The sequence below is a fragment of the Solanum verrucosum genome, unplaced genomic scaffold (genome assembly GCF_900185275.1).
Source record: "Solanum verrucosum unplaced genomic scaffold, falcon-dt-bn FXZP01000087.1, whole genome shotgun sequence".
In the NCBI taxonomy this organism is placed as follows: Eukaryota; Viridiplantae; Streptophyta; class Magnoliopsida; order Solanales; family Solanaceae; genus Solanum; species Solanum verrucosum.
Window position 1 is genome coordinate 337,420 of NW_026020084.1, and position 24,427 is coordinate 361,846.

General features: G+C 36.1%; 1 protein-coding gene and 1 pseudogene across 1 annotated transcript; one reads left to right on the top strand and one right to left on the bottom strand.

The window, feature by feature from the left end:
- Positions 1 to 1,618: 1,618 nt before the first annotated feature.
- On the bottom strand, positions 1,619 to 2,737 carry LOC125824263 (uncharacterized). The gene is made up of 2 exons (XM_049503617.1): positions 2,534 to 2,737; positions 1,619 to 2,029 (listed from the first exon to the last, which is right to left on the bottom strand). Exons 1-2 carry the CDS (start codon positions 2,735 to 2,737, stop codon positions 1,619 to 1,621), a joined length of 615 nt encoding a protein of 204 aa, XP_049359574.1.
- A 15,171-nt stretch (positions 2,738 to 17,908) lies between these two features.
- Positions 17,909 to 20,010, top strand: LOC125824264 (uncharacterized; annotated as a pseudogene).
- Positions 20,011 to 24,427: the final 4,417 nt, after the last annotated feature.

Sequence of the window (24,427 nt, forward strand, 5' to 3'; positions counted from 1 at the left end):
AATGATGATTTAGCCCCATTCATCACCACTACTCCTCCTTCATCGGAATACCTTAGTTGAACTCCTAATCGTGCAAGTATATGTATATCTTTTGCAAACTCATTCTTGTGTTCCTCAACATGGGCGGTACTACCCATAGACAATCTACTCAAGGCATCAGCAACAACATTACCCTTACCTAGGTGGTAGAGAATACTCATGTCATAATACTTGAGTAATTCCAACCACCTCCTCTGTTTGAGATTAAGCTCTTTCTGACTAAACACATATTGAAGACTCTTGTGATTGGTGAAGACATCCACATGAACACCATAAGGATAGTGACATCATTTTTTAAAGAAAATACTACGACAACCAATTCTAGATCATGGGTTGAATAATTCATCTCATGAACCTTAAGCTGTCTGGACGCATAAGCTATAACTTTGCCATTTTGCATCAATACACAACTCAATCTAACTCAGGACGTATCACAATATATCACAAATCCTTGCGTACCTTCTGGTAAGGTCAATACTAGGGCAGTAGTCAACCCCTTTTTCAATTCCTGAAAGCTTTTCTCACAAGCTTGAGACCATTGAAACTTAATTGTTTTTTTAGTCAACTTGGCCAAAGGAGATGAAATAGATGAGAACCCCTCAACGAACCATCTATAATTGCCAACAAATCCAAAGAACCTCCAAATGTTAATTGGAGACGTGAGTCTAGGACAATTCTGCAATGTCTCTATCTTTTGAGTGTCAACTCGAGTTCCATCACCAAAAACAATATGGCATACGAATGCTACATTCTTAAGAAAAAATTTACACTTAGAAAACTTAGCATATAACTCCTTATCCTTGAGAGTTTGAAGGACTATTCTGAGATGACTATCACGATCTTCCTCATTCCTCGAATAGATTAGAATGTCATCAATGAATATGATAACAAACATATCTAAATAAGGATAGAATACTCTATTAATAAGGTCCATGAATGATGTAGGAGCATTGGTCAAACGAAAGGACATAACTAGGAACTCATATTGACCATAGCGGCTCTTGAAAGCTGTCTTAGGAATATCACTTTCTCTTACTCTAAACTGATGATAGCGCCTAATCTGAGGTCTATCATAGAAAAACAAGTGGCACCCTGAAGTTGATTAAAAGGGGTACTTATTCTTGATATTAACCTTGTTCAACTAATGGTAATCTATGCACATCCTAAGAGAACCATCTTTGTTTCTCACAAATAAGACCGGAGCCCCCCAAGGTGAGACACTTGGTCGAATAAAACCTTTCTCTAGGAGATCTTTCAACTTCTCTTTTAAGTCTATTGGAGCCATTATATATGACAGAATAGAGATTGGACGAGTATTGGGAATAATATTTATATCGAAGTCTATTTCTCTCTTAGAAGGTACTCATCTATGACGACTTCTGGAAACTCACTAACTGAGGCATAACAGGCATGAACCTAGTCCATACCTAGAATTCCATCAAAATCTACCATGTCTAACTTGACCAAGTCAGCCATGGTGCCCTTGTCATTGACGGAAATGACATAATCACGATAGACTCTCTTAGCTAGAATAGACTCAAAACAAGATGTAGAAACACTGAAGGGCTCAAGAAGTTGTTCAGGAACAATATCGAAATTCATAGCAATATTGGGAGATATAAAATAGAGTCACTCTTGGATCTAGCAAAGAATAAACATCAATATTAAGGACTTTGATCATTCTAGTGACAACATTTGGAAAATTCTTTTGCTCTTGGCGACTGGTGATAGCATATAGATAGTTTTCCCCTATGGCGATCCCTGATGTAGCCTCTCTAGGTGAAGCCTTGTCTGGTGGAGCAACTGAAGAAGATTGAGCTCTATTGCTCCTATTTCCACCACATTGTCTGTTCTTAGGGAACTCTTTCATGAAGTAATCCTCTTGGCCACACTTAAAGTAACCAGTGGAGCCATCATGACATACCCCTGAGTGGGTCCTACCACACTTAACACATGCAGAAGTCCCATTACCTTTTTGTGCCACACTACCCTGAGACTGTGCAGATCTAACTCTAAAATTCTATGAATTCTGATTATTGAACTCACCTCAGTTCCTTGGTGCATGTGTAGTAACAGATGATGTAGCAGGTCCTTTTGCTTATGTGGGAAAGATGACCGGTTGGCATTACTCTTCTGTTGTCCAAACTCATTCCTTATCTTAGCCTTCTTTTTTCAAAACTCTTCTTTATCTTTCAACTTAACCTCCTCAACCTGTTGCACATGGATCATCAGCCTTACTTTGTCCATGTCCCCTATTAGCATAGTTGTCTTTCTCTCCTTAGTTGACAGACGAGGCAACCGAGTAACAAACAGACTCATCTTGATCTTCATGTTAGAAACCATATCCGGGGAATAACAAGAAAAGTTGGGTGAACTTAAGACTATACTCATGCACACTCATAGATTCCTGCTTAAGTGTGAGGAATTCTCTTACCTTTGCCTCTCTCAGCTCAAAGGGAGAAAAACGACCCATGAAGGCACTCTAGAACACAACCCATGTCACAATTGGTGCACCCCTGGATCTACCCTTCTTCCATTGGTCAAACCGTATTCTAGAAACACCCTTCAGTTGGTATGAATCTAGTTCCACTCTCTCAGCATCAGCAACATGTATAACCTCAAACATTTTCTTCAATTCCTCTACAAAGTTTACCGGATCCTCAGTGATGCTTGAACTAGTGAAGGTTAGAGGATTCATTCTTAAGAACACATGGATCCTAGAAGTATCAGGCACTTCCTATCGATTTTCTCTTTGTTGTCCAGCTTGGTTTGTCACGACCTGACTTAACATCTGAATAGCTTCACGAAACTCAGTATTAGTGACATCTTCTTGGGGTGGCACTTCTGGTACATTAGGATCACCTTGATCCACAACATTCCTTCTAGCAGGATGACCTCGATCAACTTTTTGTGGAGGCATGATCTGAAAGATACGTGCAAGCACGAGTTAGAAATAAAATTTATAGAGATGAACTCTATCGCATGAAATGAGTATGAAAGAAGTGAAATAGTTCCTAAATATTGCTGCCTCCTAATTATATATGTGGCGCATTTCACACTGATAATTAGGACTCTACAAAAATGACTTCATAGACACCCTAGGATTCTTGAACTCCGTGCTCTGATACAAAGTTTGTCACGCCCCGAGCATACACCTTGGGTGGGACTGGCACTCGACAAGTTTTACTAGCCTAAGTGAACCCTTGGCCTTGCTTAACTCTCACCGGAAGACTTAGTCAACAATTAAATGTACTGAAAACAATCATAACTAAATTGTCTCAATAGATAATTATAATGTTTTAGAATAATACATTGAACTAGCCAAATTGGAAACTCAAATCTTAACACAAACAACTGAAAATGGAAAGACTAATGAACAATAACTATCCATCTATGAAGCCTCTAATACTATGAGGGATGTCAAGACAAGAACCCTGATCATCCTAACAACTGAAATTACAAAGCAATATTAAAGGGATCCAACGGAAAGCAATGAGGCTCACAAAATTACTCTGAAATGCTCAACTAGATCAACGAAGGGCTGGATGTTGATCCTCGTTACCTGTATTTGCATCATAAAAAGATATAGGTCAAATGGCGTCAATATATTAAATGTACGGGCATGTGAGGGGGAATCTAAACAAGACATAAGCTTGAACAGGAATGTGAAAGAAACACTTACCTCTTCTCAACTCAACTCATCTTCAAAATAATGCAGTAATAAAGGTGCAATATAAAGAAAAGCTTTAAAACATGTTGATAACAACTCAGTGTATAAAAAGATACAACAATAATTTTGTTTTGTATATGAAAATACAAGTAACTCTATGGGAGATTCTCGAACCGACAACCATCACTATGAGCTATGTGATGATACAGAGTCTAACCCACATTGCCAAAGTTGTCCTATACTTTTCCAAGGTATTGAACCTACTACTAAGTGGATCCACTAGTCTATGCTAAAAAGCATTAAGGACTCATCTAAAATGTATGACCCTTTCTACACACACTGGCGACATGGTTTATGGAGATTACGTTATCTGAACTCGTCCGCATATTGGTGCTCAATAGTACTCCCAAAATGTAACTAGCTCATATGTTTAAAAACATAACTTTATGTGTGGTTTGAGAATAGTACTCAAAATATCTTTCTCTCAAATGAGATGGTACATAAACTTCTCATGAAAACTCTTTTGGAAATCGGTGTTTCCTGTTATCTTAAGTGTGAAAACATTTACTCTTTGGGAATACTTATTTCCCATATATCATTTTAAAGGAATGAACTTGGCTCTAACTTTCTCAAACTCAATGTTTAAGCCTTTAAAACAAGTTTAAACGATTGTAAAAGACTTTTAATAAGACTCCAAGAAAATCTCTAGACTTGACTCTTAACTCTACCTTAAATTTGAATTATGGATTCAAGGTTTATCATCTCATGTTATGGATGATCTCATGATGTTTAGATGTACCTTAGAGTGTATAAATCAACTATAAAACATAGGTACGATTCGAGGACCTGGCGACCCTGGCGTACTGAGTGGCGTAGGGCACCAAATCCTGAACTACAAAAGTAAAGTTGTGGTGTCTGAGTGGCACGGCAATTGAGAGCCAAAACTACAGAAGGAAAGTTATGGCATATTGAGTGGTGCGGCGCCCCACCCCTTTTCACAGAAAACTTGATGAATTTTCTTATTAGTTTTATAAGACCAATTCACCTAGAACCGAATGGTTTCTTCCCCAATCACTTTGATTCGAATACCCAACATTAGTGTAGAAGAATGTACTCAAAAACCACCTTAAAACTCATACGATTATCTCAAGAACACATCAAAATTTCAACAATCAAGATAATGAAGGAAACTTCAAAAAGACCCATCAAGAACTCAAATGCTTTATTTTCAAGAACGTAATTTAACCGAATTAAATCATGATTGGCGTGTGAGTGAACGAACCCAACAGTTTGTGAACTAACATAGCTCTTAGGAATTAACCCATGGCGAAATCCGCAATCGAAATCTCAAGAACGTGACGAAACCTTGGCTTTTTTTCTATTTTCTCTTCTCTCCAAGCCCTAGGTTAAATTGCAACTCTGTAAAATGAACCAAATTATACCCCTAATTAATTACTAAAAACGAATTAAATCTGATAGGGTAAGGAAAAGACCAAAATATCCATCTTAAATCCGAGTGACTTTCCTTAACTTGACAACCCAACTTCAAACAGGCATATCTCCCTCATACGAGCTTGAAAATTAACAAACTCGGTGGCGTTGGAAAGAGGATTCCAAGCCCTTTCATTTTCCATCTTATGGCACACCGAACACATCTTATACTGAAAGTTATGGTAATTTGAAGTTGACCCAAAACACATACTTAGCAAAACTTTCCAACTTTTAGATTTTCATTCTTTCCAAAATTAATTCTTTAAAATTCTAGTTCTTTTTAAGGCGGGATGTTATAGAAACCAAGCCTGAATACTCCTAGCACACTTAAGTCTTCCCATTCTAGAGTTTTGCAGCTTGTTTTTGGTCTAAACCAATTAATTAATGCAAGGATCAATAAACAAGGCCTAATTTAGTTGGATTATATCAAAATATCAACCCAAAGAGAGACCCATGATCCTCATGGTCATCTAGGGCTTTTCCCACAATCAACTTATGGCCAAAACCCTCCCTCAACAATAATTAATAAGAATTCTAAGTTCTAAGAATTGAAATACATATTAGGGGAGTAATTAACTTACCTTTGGCGCGAGAATTCGTGGAAATTTGATTAGAAACTGCCCTAGGTCGTCCCTTCGTTCTTAAGAACGAGGTTTTACATAAAATAACGTTTGGGTTTTGCCCAGGTTCAAGTCGAGACTAGCCAGCCACAACGGACCCTATCCCACCACAGTGGCCCCGCCCTAGCGGAATTAACCCCACCCCAGTGGCTTGCATGGAGACCGATACTGAGAATTTGAGTTCCAAGATCCCATTTCAAAACACCTTCAAACCTTGACGTTCTAAAACTACCCCTTCACGCCAAGATCTGTTTCGAGAGTTTTACTCGCTTGATTTCGATTCTGTAAAGTGGTAAAGACTCCTTAACGTCTTGGCTATCCACTTACATGATAAAATTTATAATTAAATCATCAATCCATCATCGGATTGCCCTAGACCTCACCTAACTTAGATTTCATCCAAGTCTTGCTTAGGTTAGAAATTTCCAAGTTACTATTCAGAAGTTTTTTGGCCCAAATACCTTCCCCATTTGCTTTTCCATAACAATGGGAACAGGTCGTTACAATTGATACTAATTTACCCATCACTCATACCCAAGTAATAAACTAGGAGAACTAGTTATGGCAAGAGTAGAGTAGAATCATAATCGTCGAATAACTGGGATACTTGTCTAGTATGTCCTTCTCAGTTTCCCAAGTAGCTTCCTCAACCGGACGATTCTTCCATTGAACATTCAGAGACTTTATCTCTTTAGTTCTCAGCTTCTAGACATCACAATCAAGAATTGCAACCGGTTCTTCTCATACTAAAGGTCATTGTCTAAAACAACTGAGTCTTATTTTATGATGTAATATCCGTCCCTATGATACTACTTGAACATGGACATATGAAACACTAGATGGACTCCATATAGGCCAGGCGGTAAAGCCAACCTATAAGCCATTGGCCTTACATAGTCAAGAATCTCAAATGGTCAGATTTGTCAAGGACTAAGTTTCCCCTTCTTGCCGAATCTCGTCACCCCCTTTATGGGTTACACTTTAAGAAGAACTTTCTCACCAGCCTGATATGTTGTGTCTCTTACCTTGCTATCTACATATTTTTTATGTTGACTCTGGGCTGCTAAAAACTTCTGTTGGATGCTTCTCACCTTATCCTCATCATGTTGCACCAAATAAAGCCCCAAAGCTTTCACTTATCCAGCCTCAAACAACCTTAGGGGTGATCTACATCCCATCCGATAAAGTGCCTCAAATGGTGCCATGCCAATGCTGGAGTGGTAACTATTATTATAGGAGAACTCACACAAAGGTAGGAACTTATCCCAATGCCCTCCAAAGTCAATCACACATGCCCTCAACATGTCCTCTAACACTTGAATAGTTCTCTTTGACTGCACGCCCGTCTGTGGATGAAAAGCTCTTCTAAAAGTTAGTTGAGTGCCCAACTCCTCATCCAATTTTCTCCAAAACATTTATCTTAATTGCATACCATGGTTCGAGATGATGGAAAGGGTCACCCCATGTAGCCTCAATATCTCATTCACATAAGCCTTAGTCAACTGCAGAGCATTATAGTTTACTCTGACTAGAATGAAGTGGGCTGACTTAGTCAGTCTGTCAACCACTACCAAATTGAGTCAACTTCCCCAAGGTCTTGGGAAGACCAACGACGAAATCCATAGTGCTCGTTTCCTACTTCCATTATGGAATTGGCATTCGCTGAAGCAAACCTGTAGGACTTTGGTGCTCATACTTTACTTGTTGACAGTTATGGCACATACCACAAACTCAGCTATGTCTTTCTTCATGCTAGGCCACCAATAAAGTCCTTTCAAATCTCGGTATATCCTTGTCACACCAGGATGAATGGAATACCACGAACCATCCACTCGAGTAACATAAATTCTTTCTTTCAAACTGAGCACACCGCCCGCATCAAAAGTTGCATTTTGTGTCTTGCCATACACTGTCTTCTTTGTAAGCTTATTGAAACTCTCATCCTCAAACTTCTTGGCCTTGATCTCATCAATGAATGTGGGCTAAATCTCAATATTGTTTGGCACCCCACCTTTCTCTGAGATGCCCAACTGCATGAACTTAGACTCCAAGGTTTGAATCTCATTGGCCAAAGGTTGCTTGGACACACTCAAGCAAGCTAGACTACCCATACTCACCATTTCTTGGCTTAATGCATCTGCCACCACATTAGCCTTACCCAGATGATACTGGCTGGTAACAACATAATCCTTCAGTAACCCCATCCACCTTTGCTATATTAGGTTTAGGTCCTTCTAAGTGAATTCATGTTGTAAACTACGATGATCAGTACACACCTCACAGTTGACACCATAAAGGTAATGCCGCCAGTTCTTGAGGGCCAACACTACTACTGCCAACTCCAAGTCATGCGTTGGGTAGTTTCTCTCATGCACATTCAGTTACCGTGATGCATAAGCTATGAGATTCTTATCTTCTCTCAACACAGAACCCAAGCCCGAATGTGAATAATCACAATAAAAAATGAAATATTTACCTTCCACTGATAGTGTTAGAATAGGTGTTGTGGTCAGAAGAGTCCTGAGCTTTTGGAAGCTCTCTTCACTTTTGTTAGTCCACTCGAAAGGCACCTCCTTTTGGGTCAGCCTTATCAAATGTGTGGCGATAAAAGCAATTTTTTTCACCAACCATTGATCGTAGCAAGTGAGCCCCACAAAAATCCTTACTTCAGTCACAGAGCTTGGTCCGACCTAGTTCTTGACTACTTTGATATTTTGGGGATCTACCATTACCCCTTCCATTGAAACAACATTCCCCAAAAAGGCAACTGAAGTCAACCAAAACTCACACTTGAAATTTTTTGCATACAACTTCTGTATTCCAAGGATACCCTAAACTATACGAAGTCGGTCAACATGCCCTTTCTAACTCTTCGAATAAACCAAAATGTGATAAATAAATATGATAACAAAATAATCCAGGAATTGTTTGAACACACAATTCATCAAACCCATAAAGGCTACATGCACATTGGTCAACCCAAATGACATCACTAAGAACTCATATTGCCCATAGCGGGTCCAGAATACTGTTTTGGGTACTGCTTAGGCCTAATCTTCAACTAATGATAACCAGAGGTTAGGTCAATTTTAGAGAAAATGGATGTACCCTGCAACTTGTCAGATATATCATCTATCCATGGCAATGGATACTTATTTAGAATGGTGACCCTATTGAACTGTCGATAGTTTATGCTCATACGCATACTACCATCCTTCTTAATAACAAACAAGATAGGAGCACCCCACAGCGAAGCACTTGGACGGATGAAACATTTATCAAGAAGTTCCTAGATTTGAGCTTTATGCTCTCGCAATTCTGCCCGAGCCTTGTGATAAGGAGGTGTCACGACCCAGGGTATACCTTAGAAGTAACACGGTGTACTTGACCCCGAAAGGGTCTCATACAATCCCTTAGTATATCATAACATAAAATAATAGAAAAGTATGGAAATTTTAAAAACTTTATCCATATATTCGAAGTCTTAATACACATCGTCTCAAACCATATAATACAAATTTTGAATAAAACCCTTGGGACATAGCACATACAATAGTCTCAAAACATGAAAATAAAAGACATGAAGGAAATAGTGTCTTTTGTCCTCGAAGCTATGAGGACTCACCAAATCTTCAACTCCTTGGTCGTTAGAAACCTATCCTCAAGAGTGGAACTCAACCTCCGAACCCTACATTTGATTAGAATGTAGACAAAGTATGTGTTAGTACAAAATGTACAAAATATGTTAGCAAGCATAACACCATAAAAGTACAATATGAGGGTTAGTCAATATAAGACATAATCCATAATTGTATGAAATACTTCATTAAACATAAACGATAAGCATAAAACACAATATCATAATCATAAGCAAAGTCTCCATAATTAGCATCATAGAAGTATTATTCACTCCTTAATCACCCATCTCATAAGAGAACTACTTCTCAAGTAACCTCAAATTAAACTTGTGCAATCCATGAATGGCATTCCATAATACCATTCACACTAAGCATAACCTTGAAGTTAGCATATTCATACTTCCATTTCATTTAGTCTCATTCTTAGATTCATAACCAAGGAAATCTCTCACCTTTAGTAAATCAAAACATAACAAGGAAGGCAATTATAGCACAATCCTATCTAACCATAAAATCACATAAGAGAAACACTTCATGAGTCACCTCAAGGAAACCTTGTGTCATGCATGAACAAGACCCCATAATCCTGCCTATACTAAGCTAGACACTTTAGGTTCATCATTCATGTTTATCATCTCTTAAGAACATAAAGACAAGCAGAATCACCACTAGTCATGTATGTATTGGAGGGGCCTGCCAAGATATAATCCAAACTAGTCATGCTCATGTTCATAAATGCAAGGGGGAATCACCTCAAGACATACATGTTTAGTTCATCATGAAGGATAAGGGTACTCACCTTAAGCCACACATATCATGGAATCATAAAGACAAGGGTAATCACCTCTAGTTATACATACTAATAAATCATAAGTATTCGCCTCCATGTTCATTTTAATGTGATATAGGTATTCGCCTCCATATCCATTTTAATGTGTAATATAGGTATTCGCCTCCACATCATCACAGAAGGATCATAGGTAATCGGCTCCATGATCAACATAAAGGCTAATGGGTAATCACAGCTTGCCTCGGGAGTCATACATGCATACACTACAAGAAATAGGATTTATTGTGGCAATATTTAGCGGCGAATCTATTTGTTGCTACAAAAGTTATATATCCAGTGGCGACATAGGAAGACATCATAGTAGATAAACATTTAGTGGCGAGTTATGTTAACTTACTGCTAATAGTCGTTGCTAATTCTCAATTATTTGTTCCCGCTAATACATAAATTTTGGGTCCATGTTCTTCAATGGTAACATCTAATTTGTCGCATCTAAATGAATTTTGTGGGGACATGACCGCTCCTAATAAGTCAATATATTAATTTAACATTAAAAGTTAAACGAAAACAAATGAAAATATCTGATAAAAAATTACACACACAACTTTTCTCTCCAAACACTCCTCTTCTCAAATTTCCGCTTCATTTCTCTCCATTAGGTCAACTTTTCTTAAGGATTCTTCAAATTGTCACTATCAAATCTGTGAAATCGCTTCTCATTTCACCATAATGTGAACTCTATTTAGGTAAGTGCTCAAATTTCTTTTAGATGGTATTATTTTCGCCTAATCTTACTTCTATTTCTTTAACCCATTCAGAAATATGTAGCAGATTGAAGTGTTTTGAAGTTTTAAGGCAAAAGGATCTCGAAAATCTACAGAAATCATAAGTTGCTGGAAGGTTTTAACAAGAAAGGTTTGACGTTTGATAATCACTGCAAGATTTTGATGTTTTCAAAGTTTTGAAGTTGTTCAAAGACTTTTCAGGTTCCACTCATGTTAACTCTCTATTTATTTTTCATATTTTGTCAATTCTAAATCATCACTACTGTTTTTGAGCTATCTATTTCTCTAGGTTTATTGAAGATTTTTTTTAAATTCTAGATCTGTAGATGTTGTTAAGTAACTGCATGTTCATATTGATGTGGAAAAATGTACAAAAATTGTTGTTTTAAAAGAAAATTGTAGTTCTAAGTGTGTTTTTATTATTTCAATACAACTCAATTTATGTATATATATGTTAATTTGTTTGAAACCTTCTAAAAAGTTTCAAGAGTTTGTAATCTTTTCCCAGACATGAAAGCTTATTGGTGATTTGGTTTACTGAAGCTCTTGAAGTGTTATTATTTCAGCTGAACTGTAATATTTTCCTCAATTGGAGTTCTTGTTGGTTAATAAATGGCTCTACCATAAAGAAAACCATCGTACATCCTCATGTTTGGACAACTCAGTATGCTGAGCTCTTGCTCTTACTAGATTAGATTAACTAAAGTGAAATATAGATACAAATGACTTAAGAGTATGAGTCCATGGCTGGCTAAATCTGCTTGTATGTAACTTTAGTAAATGGCCTTGAAATGAAATTCTAATGGTTTTGTTAGTTCTGGAATGTTGAGTTCTGTCTAGAATTACATTTGTTTGCGTCTTAAGGCTTTCAATTTCATTTCAAGATATCTTCTTAGTTATAGTTAAAATGGAGCCTTGGGTGTGAGACCTACTTTTGTCGAGACGACCTCCCGTGAAAGTTTTGTAAGTTACATTAAGTCCAGAATCTTGTTTCTAATTGGGTAACATATTTGGTTTACGTTGGTGGGATCCCGAATTATTTCTGGAGGTCCGATTGAAACTTGGGATTTGAATGACAAGAGCTGGTGCAACACCTGTTGGTGCAATACCTGTTGGTGCAACACATGTTGGTGCAGCTGCTCTTGTGGAACCAAGGCTCGATCCTACAAAGAAGTAGTTGCACATGCAAAGGTGACTAGGTCTCCAAGCCTCGACCCTGTGAAGTCGTGGTCGCAACTACAACCTCGCCTATGGATCCAAAGTCTGTAATACTAGGCTGTATATGTATAAAAAAATTGTTAGGGACAAGGGGCTTCTCTGTTTCAGAATTGAGGGCAATCTATCTTCTCTTACAGGAGAGTATTAGGAATTTTTTTGTTATTAATGTGAGTGTTCATTTGTTGTATGGCTTCTAAAATGCATTGTAAATCTATATTACAGCTTACTTAAAATATCATGTAGGCGTTTGGACAATATTTGGTTGAAATTTAAGAGTAGTTTGCGGTGAACATGTTCATTATGATATAGGTGTAGTAAAAAAGAAGCATTATGAGTGTATCTGATTTTCCTAAACTTCGTCAAACAAAATGTTGATGTTAACGCTATTCAAATTCAAAACTCTAAAATTATGGGTGAATTCAGAACCTATTCCTAGACTAACATGTGATGATGAAAAAAGAACCTATTCCTTGCAACAAATGGAAATACTTTTTTGCTTATGATATTTGCTTGCATTCACCGAACACATAGATTCATGACACATAACTGTACTCTCTGCTAAATTAAACCTACCCTTTTGCAATCTTAAGTTACCAGATAAACAGATCCATAAGATTGAACATCAAGAGTACTATTCGTAACCTTTTTGTCCTTGCATTGGTGACCATGAATTCTTAGTAGTGTTTTTTATTGCTCCAAGTGAAAAAACATCCATGTGCCTTCAGAAGAGTGAGTTGTAACTGGTTTAGCATTTTCTTGAACCCCTGCACCTCAACAACTGTTACAGGTTGACCAATCCTTTCATTGACATACATGTTATTTTAAAAGTCTCTACTAAGAATTCATGGTACTTGTATAAAAGCACCTATAGTCTGTAAAGTTTTCCACGAGCTCTCTTTGAGTTTGCTCATTCTTTGCATACACACTAGTGACAATTGCTGAGATGTTATTACCTCGCCTAGAGAGTCAGTCAAAACATGTATCCTCGCATTGGTGACCCATTTTCTACTTTGCCATAGCGACAATAACAACAATCAAGTCACTAGTGTGTTCTTCTTTATTTCATTTTTTTATTGTGGAAGTTGGAGAGAGATTTCCTTGGTGATTTCTTGTGGAATTATGTACATTTAGTGGAGAGTAGCTTGGGGACATCGTAAATAATGTTTTTCACCCTCCTAAATCCACTAAACCTGGTTTAGATTCAAATTCTTGATATTTATGTTGTATTGTTACTTTTAACTACTTACTTTCTTTTAATATCCTCACAACTTATGTTCCTTTTTTGTTTTGCTGGATTTTTCAGGTCATTTTCCAATCAATCTTGGCCGGATTATGGTCTACATCTTTCTAGCAAACTTTGATATTTGTGTGTTGTTTGATTTTCAACATTAGCTACGCCATAGAAAGATCACTACTCATTTAATTTTCAATTCTAGTCAAAGCCTCATTACTGATATTTTTTACTTTATTTATCCAGATTTCTCTGCCACGCATGATCTCGCAATTTTCTTTTCTAGTTGTTTTTTTTCTTTTACGCTAAATTATGACATATCACCATTATTGGAAATATAATTCTTGTACACAATTCATGATTTTTTATAGATATATTTCACTGAAAATAAGCTTTTTTTAAACATAAATTGGTACTTTGAATTGTTGTTTATTCTTTTGGATCTTCATTTTTGTGCAGTAAGAGTCGAACCGATTCCCAGATGGGTCCTCAATTGAATTAATTAATTAATTGTTTTTTTCTTAAAAGTAGGAATGGATAAAAGTTGGTTAAATATTAGGAATAGAGTTGATCAAAGGTATAGAGATGGAGTGGAAGATTTTCTTAATTGGGCATTTAGTCAACCCGGGGTAAACACTATGATTTTATGTCCTTGTAAAGGGTGTATGAATACAGTGTTCAAGCTAAAAAATGATGTAAAGGGCTTCTGGGATTCTTATAATGTGTGGGACTTGCATGGAGAAGTGTTAGCTAGAGTTGAAAATTCTAATGTCGCACATAGAGATGAAGTAGAGGACGAGAGCAATGAAGATGATGACATTACTGAAATGATTCACAATGCTTGTGGATATACAAATGTGGAGAATAATTCAAATTCTTCAGAGGGTAATGAAGAGCCAAATATCCATGCAACAATGTTCTACAAACTGTTAAAAGATGCTTAGATAGAACTTTATCCTGGTTGCACAAAAGTCTCAAAGTTGTCTTTTATTGTTAAATTACTTCACTTGAAGTGTCTTAATCATTGGAGAAACAATTCGATGGATCGGTTATTAATCTTCTTTAAAGAAGTTCTTCCCGATGGGTCATTTGTGCCTACCTCTTTCTATGAAGCAAAGAAAGTTCTTCGTGACCTAAGCTTGGGGTATACCAAAATAGATGCATGTCAGAATGACTGTATTTTATATTGGCGCGATTATTCCAATGCCCAATCATATCCCAAGTGTGGTAAGTCTAGATGGAAGTCACAGGAACACAAAGGCAAGAAAGTAGCTCATAAGGTATTGCGACATTTTCCTATCAAACCAAGGCTTCAAAGACTATACATGGTAAAAGAGACATCAAAGAAAATGAGGTGGCACAAGGAAGAAAATATTGATGATGGTGTCATGCGACATCCGTCTGACACAATAGAATGGAAATCTTTCAATGAGCGTCATCCTACTTTTTTAGATGAATTAAGAAATGTCCGATTAGGTTTAGCAAGTGATGGATTCCAACCTTATGGAAATATGAGTACCAATCATAGCATTTGGCCTGTCATTCTAGTTACATATAATTTGCCACCATGGGATTGCATGAAGAGTTCATATTTCATGATGTCACTTCTTATTCCACGCACTAATTCTCCTGGCAATGATATTGATGTATACTTACAACCAAAGATTGAAGAGTTGAAACAATTATGGGATGGGGTGGAGACTTATGATGCACACTCAAAATCTAATTTTGTTATGCGTGTGGCTCTTATGTGGACGATTAATGACTTTCCTGCATATGGGGACCTTTCTGGATGGTCAACCAAAGGAAAGCTTGCATGCCCTTGTTGCCATAAAGACATATAATCGATTTCCTTACGTAACAAGTTGTGTTATATGGGTCATCGTCGCTTCCTTACCACAAATCATCCATGGCATAGAAATACGGTTTTATTTGATGGGAAAGTGGAAATGGGTGTCACACCTAGCCCTTTAACAGGTGATGAAGCACTTATACAGTTACAAAATTTGGGAAATGTGAGTTTTGGTAAAGGACAAAAGAGAAAGCGTAATGTTTCTGACAATGCTTATAAATAGAGGAAGAAAAGTATTTTTTTTCATTTGCCTTAATGTAAGAGTCTTAGGTTAAGACATAACCTATATGTGATGCACATAGAAAGAAATGTGTCTGACAACATTTTATCAACTGTGATGAGTATTGTTGGAAAGACAAAAGACATATTGTAAAGTAGATAGATTTGGTAGACCTTGGTATTAGGCAAGGTTTGCATCCAATTGAGGATGAAGATAATGTTTTGTTACCGGTTGCATGCTATGCATTGTCCCCTAATGAGAAGTTCAAGCTATGTGATTTCTTAGCTAATTTGAAGGTTCCGGATGCCTTTTCATCAAATATTTCAAGGTGTGTTAATGTACTTGAGAAAAAGATACATGAATTGAAGTCTCATGATCATCATGTATTATTGCAAGACATTTTACCAGTTGCTATATGTGGTTTACTGCCTAAGGAAGTGTGTCAACCAATTATAGCCTTAGGCAAATTTTTCAAGAATCTATACCCTAAGTGCTTGACAATTGAAGATCTTGATATCCTTGAGGCTGAAATTCCAATCATATTGTGTAAACTTCAAATGGTTTTTCCTCCGGAATATTTTGATGTCATGATTCATTTGTTGATACACTTGGCCAGAGAGGCAAAACTTGGTGGACCAGTTCAATATCGGGATGTGTACTCTACTGAGAGGTAACATATCATTCTGTAATTTTGATGACAATATGTTTCAAATGTCATATTTTATAAATTGGAAATCTATTTATAGGTATTTGCGAACACTTAAATCATATATTCGCAATCCTGGTCATCCAGAAGGTGCAATTGCTGAAGGTCATGACACAAATGAAGCCTTCACATTTTTCTCACACTATTATAAGAGTATCTCAACTAAGTTCAATAAACCAGCAAGAAATGATGATGGATTTGAATTAAATGGTGAGATGTCTATCTTTAAAAAAAGTGGTCAAACAAAGGGGTCTTCTGATGGAAAGAAACTACCCCATGATGAATTCAACCAAGCAGTTTTGTATATTCTTCAAAATTGTGAAGATGTTTCACCTTTCATAGAGTAAGTTTCTTTTTAATTCATATTTAATTTCACATCAAGATATTTTAATTAACCTTAACTAACACAAAATGTAGGGAATACATGAGAGAGATTGAAATACAAGATTCCACGAGACCTCATGGAATGTTGAATAATGATTTTATTGATTGGTTTCGTGCACATGTAAGAATTTACGAATAACACTTAATTAACTATTATTGTTGACATCTAAGTATGAACAAGTCTTATTTTTTTTGTAGATATTTGTACTAGCTTCACAATGACGCGCAACTGATGAGCTCATAAGCTTAGTTGTAGGTCCAGAACCATTGGTGCATCGATATTCAATATTTATGGTGAATGGATTTTGGTTCCAAACAAAAGAGCTTGTGAGAAAAACACAGAACAGTGAAGTTCTTGTTAGAGGAGATGATTCAGACTCTAAAACGGAGTATTATGGTGTATTAGAGGACATTTACAAGTTACGCTACGTTGGAAATAGAAAAGTTCATCTATTCAAGTGTTACTGATAGGATGTGGCCTGCCTAGGAAGAGGATATAAGATTGACAAATATGGTTTTACAAGTGTGAATACTCATTGTGCCTTAAATACAAATGAGCCATTTGTATTGGCATCTCAGTCTGAACTAGTCTTCTATTTGAAATACATGGTTGACAAAGATTGGCTCGTTGTTGTAAAGACAAATCCTCAAGATCTTTTTAATATGCCTGAAGTTGAAGAAGCGGTAATGAATGAAGAAGCTTATCAACAAGAGGAAGTGGAATGTAATATTTTGTGTCCCAATGACCATGAACCAGATATTCATGTGTCTTTATACAGGGATGATGTTGAACCACAAACTGTTTTGCATACCAATGATCAAGAAAATGAGGAATATAATTTTATTAATGAAAATCATACAAATGTATCTGGGAGTGAAGAAACCGAAGAAGAGTTACTATATGATGATCATGGGGAAGACAGTGATGAATACTTTTGATGATTGAGAAACAAAGACTACTAAAATAGATGTTTAACTCTTGTTTTGATAAGTTCTCTATATTTTGTTCTTATTGGGCTGACATGAAATTAATTCATGACATTTGTAGCTTTAACTTTGTAAATTGAATCAGCGTTTTAATTAGAATCAATGCTTACATTTCCATCAATGAAACAGTAGTACTTGTTAGTAAAGTGTCCCACATTTTTTACTTGTTTAATATAATACTCTGCTTTATGAATCGATATTTTCCTTGACAGGTAGATATAATTAGCTTTAATTTCTGATTATAATACTTCTCTTTTTATATCTAATGTTTTAGGAAATGAAAGGAACTGGTCAAGGACGTGGACGAGGTAAAAGTAATAGTGCAAGAGATGGTGCAGGAGGTAGACGTGGAAATTTTTGAGAACGTGAATATTTTGGTACTACATCTCAACCACCAATACAACAAATAAGATTTGTTGAAGTATCATTGGAGATAGGATAGACACCTAACCCAAGTCAAGGACGTCTACAGGCGGAACAAATATCAAGTGATCCTCTCCAAAGAACATCTCCAGGGACACAATCATCAAGAAATCTAGAAGAAAGTATTTGTCTCGCCCTAGAGGTTGAAATTGGTGCAGGTTAGTTCACGTACCTCCCTAGTAGATAGACTCAATTGTTTAGTATCAATCAACTTCAGCACATGATGAGTGCAGTTGGTTCAACACAGTTGACGGCATGATGTTGATTTTGGTTCTGCTCTGATACTTATTCTTTTTGCAATTATATTATGTGCAGTAATACAAGTGTATATCAGTATTGACCGGGAATGTAGAGCTAGTTATTACTTCATTCTTGTTTACAAGTGTAACCATGTTACAACGATGAATCTCTAGCAGAAAATAGAGTTTGTTAAATGTTCTTATCTATATAACGATTGAGTGTTGTTTGTTGTGTTAACTTTGTAACAAAATTTCAAAACACTCAAAACCCTTTATGACAACAATTTGGGGTCACTGGTTTATACTGGTGAAGTAACTATGAAAACTAGTATACATTATGAAGCAGTAGAATGAATGTTCTTTTACTGATAATTTATTCTTTGCAGTTTCTCGCATCAATAGAAAGAGAGGACGAGGGAAAAATAAATCTAAAACTGTTGATATTAAAACTAAGAATGAAGGAAAAATCAAAGTAATCATTCCAGATGATATTGATAGAGCTGTGAGTTCTAGGGCTAGAGATATTGTTAATTACGCAGGCTTGATCATGAGGAGCAGTATCTCATTTCAAGATGGAAATTGGCAGAATATTGTTTCAAAACAGGGAGAAGCAATGTGGTATAAGGTCAAGGTAATAAATCACTTTCAAGGTTGTAATTCTTTTATATTATTTGAATTATCAAATTTAATGTTACAATTTGTTCAAGACAAATTTGAAGTTTCTAGTGGGCTGAGAGCACATAAGTTACAAGGCTTTGAGATAAGCACTATGCAAAGACTTTTTAGAGCTTGGAAAGCTCGATTACATAATCACTATTGTGCCTATAGTACGGATGAAGACAGATTGTCTAATCGTCGTGAGGATGTTGAGTTGGAGGACTGGAAATACCTAGTTAAGTATTTTAGCAGTGAGAAATTCAAGATAATTTAATTAATAACAAGAGTTATTGAATTTAGAAAATACCTAGTGTGGTTGAATGCTAGTTTTCTCTTTGAATAAATATATTCTCATCTATTGCAGGTTATCAATGAAAGAAACAAAAACAATAGAGAAAAACAAATAACTAAGCATTCTTGTGGTACAAGATCATTTGCAGAAGTAGAGAAATCTTCGGTAAAAATACATTTTTCTCCTATTACTACATATACGTGTTCTTGGGTGTTTTTCTTATTGAATTATATTGCAGAGAGATCCACTATCGGTAGAAAAAGACTCACGAGATAAAGTTTGGGAGATCCAACACACACGTAAAAGTGCTAGCGGAGAACATGTATTGTTGGATCCACAATTCCAATAGATTCATGTAATTTTCTAAAATCATTGCCTTACTATCTTACTGACTTACTACATGTTAGTTTCAATATGTCCATTATGTTTTGATGTAACTGGTACATATTATTATATAGCCAGCTCGAACATCTTGTTGTTGAACAATAATCAGAAGAGATCGAAAATCCCATGACTTGGAATGAGATTTTATCCTCAGTTCTCGATGAGAGATCATGCTATTTTCGCGGAAAAGGATATGGGAAAAGACCTGCCTAAAAATCTCAAATACAATAGGAAGACATAGAGGCTAGTGTGTCTTCAGTAGTAGAAAGTATGGGTCAAGAGATGCAAGCTGATATGGAACGAAAGCTACAAGAAGAACGTGAACACATGGAGGAAGATTTAAAAAGGGGTATGGAAGAAGATCTGCAAAAAAAATTGGAATAGGAGCGTGAACACATGAATGGTGAAGTTGACAAAATGTTCCAAGAACAAATGGTCGCTATCATGACTAGGATGCAATAGGTACTTTATGTTTTTCTTCATAAAAATTCTTTTTATTTCTTTGTCAGTTCTTCTTTCTTACATATTACAGTTATTGGCTTGTTTCTTTAAATCTAATTGTGAATAACGTATATAAATAGTTTGATGAAATTATTGACATAACTATGAGTTAATCTTCTGGTGGAAGTTTGAAAATACAGGAATGTTTTCTTTGTTTGCTAATTCCTTGCTACATGCTAGTTGTTTTTCATTCTGTGTCGTAGTTGAACAAAATTTACTTGTTGTCCTGTTATTTTGTGAAACGTGTATTGATTCTAGTTGTTGCAAGCAGTGAACTATTGTTTATGCACTGCCTTTGTTTGATTGCCTTTTTTATTTACTGGAACTTGAGGATCAACTTGTGGTGGAGTTGCAGTAATATGCTTTCCTGATTTCTTTGCCACATTCATTTGCTTTTCTCCTTTCCTGTTGCTGCAGACTCATTTTTGTGACAGCTTAAGTGTTGCTAGCATTTGTGTTTCCCTTGCCCTTGGTTAGTTCCTGCACACTTTGTGTGTGTTCCTGCATATCTAGATCAGTATATGGATTGTGTTTAGGAATGGAGACTAAACATACTTGTGAAGTATGTTGTTGATCAGCTTACTTGGTGAGACTCTTTGGTGCTTGCTGCTAGTTACTGTTCTTTTTTCTTTGTGTTTGCCAGTGATCCTCCTGATGTTTTCCTCTTGTTTCCAGGTCTTTTTGCTATCTATTCTTATTAGCCTTCTTTTGACCTGGTTCTTTCTGTACCTGTGACTGCTAAGGAATGGTGTCAAATTCTTTTTTGTTTTTTGCTTTTCCAATTTCTATTTCCTTTCTTTTTTTTATGGTCTTCATCTCTTTGTTTTATTGTACAATCATGATCTAAATGACCTTGATGTTTACAGTAAAAGCAATAGTCAGGGATATAGGGACATCACTCTTAGCCTGATTATATCTAAGACGATCAGCAGAAGTTTGTACTAATGTATAAGGAACAGGTTCAACAATCTGATCTTTTTTGGGAGGATAGAGAGGCTTTACTTGAGGTTGTTCAATTTTTTCATTAGATGCATTGGACTTGGAAACCTGTCTTTCAATGTTGCGGAAATTTTGGGAGAATGAAATATGTAAATAAGACACTTATCTTTTCTTATATGATCTATATCACCTCTTCTATTATTTGAATTAGAAAGTGATTGTGTTTTTTCTAATTACAGGGACAAGTTTCTTAAACAATGGGGCCAACCTAAAAGGAGTTTGAAGGCCTGTAATGGAAGTTTTTGCTTTTTTACCATATGTATATGCATATACAATTGAATTTTTTTTTTATTTTGATCACATGTATGTATATGGATACAACATTAATGGAAGTACTATTATGTAGTTGAATTGTTTGTATTTATAATATTTTCACTTTGTGAAATACTTTAGATGTTCTTAATAGCTATATATTAAATTTAGAGAATCTGATTTATAGTTTTTATTGTTACTATTGTTGATTAGTGGTAAATATTTAGTAATGAAATAAATGTTGCAGCAAATGTTATAGTAATTTTTGTGGCGACTTACGTTACTATTCAAAGTAGCCTTTTGCAACGGAAAAAGGGTTTCCACTGATAGTTAATATATTTTGGTAGCGGGAGGAGTCGCTACTAAATACATTTATTTAGAGGAGACGTGATTAGCTCGCAACAGATAATTTATCAGTTTTGTGGCAGCAAAGTTGCCACTGAACGTCGTGTTTTAGAGGCGACATTAACTCGCCGCAAATCATTAGAGGTTTTTGTGACAACAAAGTTGCCACTAAAAATCATTATTTAGTGGAGACTAGACAAATATGTGTATTGTAACTTTGGTTTTGGTGGCATAGTTATTTACATATTGTGACGCTTTATGTCACCACAAATACTGTTTTATAGTAGTGACTTTCATTTGTCGTCACAAAACACCTTTAGTTATGGAAGTACTACCAACGGGGAAGTAGTCGCTACTATATATCATTACTGGCGACCTTATGACCTTTTGTGGTGACATTTTTCGCTACAATAAACACTGTTTCTTGTAGTGATAAAGGGTAATCACCTCACACTCCCCATATCATAAAATGGGTAATCACCTCATGTTTATCTAATTAGGAGTAAGGGAACTCACCTCATATTCCTATCATGTAAAGGACTTTTAGGGGAATAACCACAAGCCTAATCACATTTCATAGCCCTAGGACTTAGTTTCATTTTAGATGAGAATAGACTATCAACCTAGAATCATTCTATGTGAGAGAACCTTTCATGTCATATCATATTCATGCATAATACCATATCCAGAATTCTACATTAGACATGGATATCATCATAAGTCAAGTGATTCTATAACTTCATACATTCAAGCATTCATGAGGTAGTTTAGGTAGGTAAAGGTCTTCCACCTAGTTCATCATAATAGTTTTATTCTCAAAACCCTAGTGATCAACATTCACGGCTATAACCCTTACACTCAAAGATTTACTTCTTACAATCATCATTCATACCTAGATATCAAGGCATACTAATCACATTATTCATTGGTAGGTAAATATAGTCATAATTCATCATAAAGGTTCAACTTCAAGCTTTAATAGTCAAAATTCATCATATACACATTATTCTAATACAATTCATGTCTATATGTTTCTATTCTTCAACAATTACTACTCATAACATCAATTCTAGAAGCTCACCTATGAATCCTCAATTTCACCTTTCATGGCATAAACTTACATAATTCAATTTCATCAATTAGACTAGGATTAACAATGGAAATCACATAATTTCATAATAATATCATAATTCAATACTAAAAATAATCATAAACAAGTATTATCCACTCAATTGGAATCATACTTCAACACTACCCACAATGTAGGAAGAAACCCTAGCTAGAATTGGGTTTTGTCGTCACAATTGGGGGAAATCTAGGGGGCTCTATGGATGAAAGAATCCATCGATCAATAAGCTAACATACCTTGATTGAAAGCCCTGACAAAAGATTGCGACAATGGAGTCTTGTTCTTGACCTAAGCTTCAAGCTCAATATTCTTCTTCAAGTTTTGGGTTTGCTAGAGAGAGGATTTTTGAGATGAAGAACTTTTGGGGTTTTGGAATTAATGAATTAGTTGGGGTGGTTAATGACTTAAAATAGTTTATATAGGTGTATAAAGTCCATATAAAACGACCACCACTTAAAACCAACTAAAATAGGAATTTACCTAAAGACCCTTACCTTGGTCAACCTTGGACAGTGTTGTAGGCATGGCCCACGCCCATTACCCATGGACCATGGGTGGGTCTACGGGGAATGATGCACACTCGTAGGTGCTTGTCTATAGCTCCTCAAATGAGTCCTTGACCCATGACCCCTTCCCACTGGGCGTGGGCCCACCTACGGGGTGTGAGTCCCAATCGTAAGTGGCCCTTTTTGGGCAGTTTTAGGAACTGTTTTGGGGTCTTCCACAAGGACCCCTTTGGTTGGTCTTTGGGGAGTCGTACCTTGACGTTTAACCCCTAAACCCCTAATTCTAAGTTTGGTAAGCCATTTTACAATTCTAAATTACACATCAAACTCTACAACTCTCCCGTAAAGCCCTAGAATTCTTACGTTAGGCTCAAGTTTCACCTTCTAGTTTATGGGGTGTTACAATATCTCCCCCTAGGGAACATTCGTCCTCGAATGAAGATTCTAAACACTTCTTAGATGAAATGACTCTAAAGTAGTATCTCATCATACAGGCAACACATTTAAATGCACACATAAACAAGGAGGAAAACTTCAATTCCAAACTAAACATATTCAATGCAACACAAGGGAGTAGGAACTACATCTAACAACACAAATGCATGAAATTATATATTTACTCATTTTCTAGGAGGAACTACCATATACTAACTAATACATGCTCAACACACACTGATAGAGCCTAAATGCAATTTACTCTTAAAAAACACTTATTCAAGGATGAATCTTTCAACTCCAAACTAAGGCAAGCTCATATATTCATTTGATCAAGTCAAATAGGAAACTCATACTCAATGCACTACAACATGAGGAAGTAAATCATTTAAACTCATTTTCTTTTAAATCACAAGCTTTCATGAATGTGCATCACATAAGGAAATCATGGCAACACTATATCCCCCTTGGGAGTAATCCTATACAAACTCTTCTAAACATCATCTATCACATGAAAGCAACAATCAAGCTCATTCATACTAAAAACAACATAAAAGTCTATCATATCAAATTTGTCAAGTCATAAAAGACAAGTAACACTAGAATCTAGATAAAGCATAAAACACATACCGGT

Coding starts and splice junctions, on each gene's coding strand:
- LOC125824263 (XM_049503617.1), bottom strand. CDS start 2,737: ATGAATCCTCTAACCTTCACTAGTTCAAGCATCACTGAGGATCCGGTA. Junction 2,030..2,533: donor GTGCACCAATTGTGACATGG/GTTGTGTTCTAG, acceptor GCACAGTCTCAG/GGTAGTGTGGCACAAAAAGG.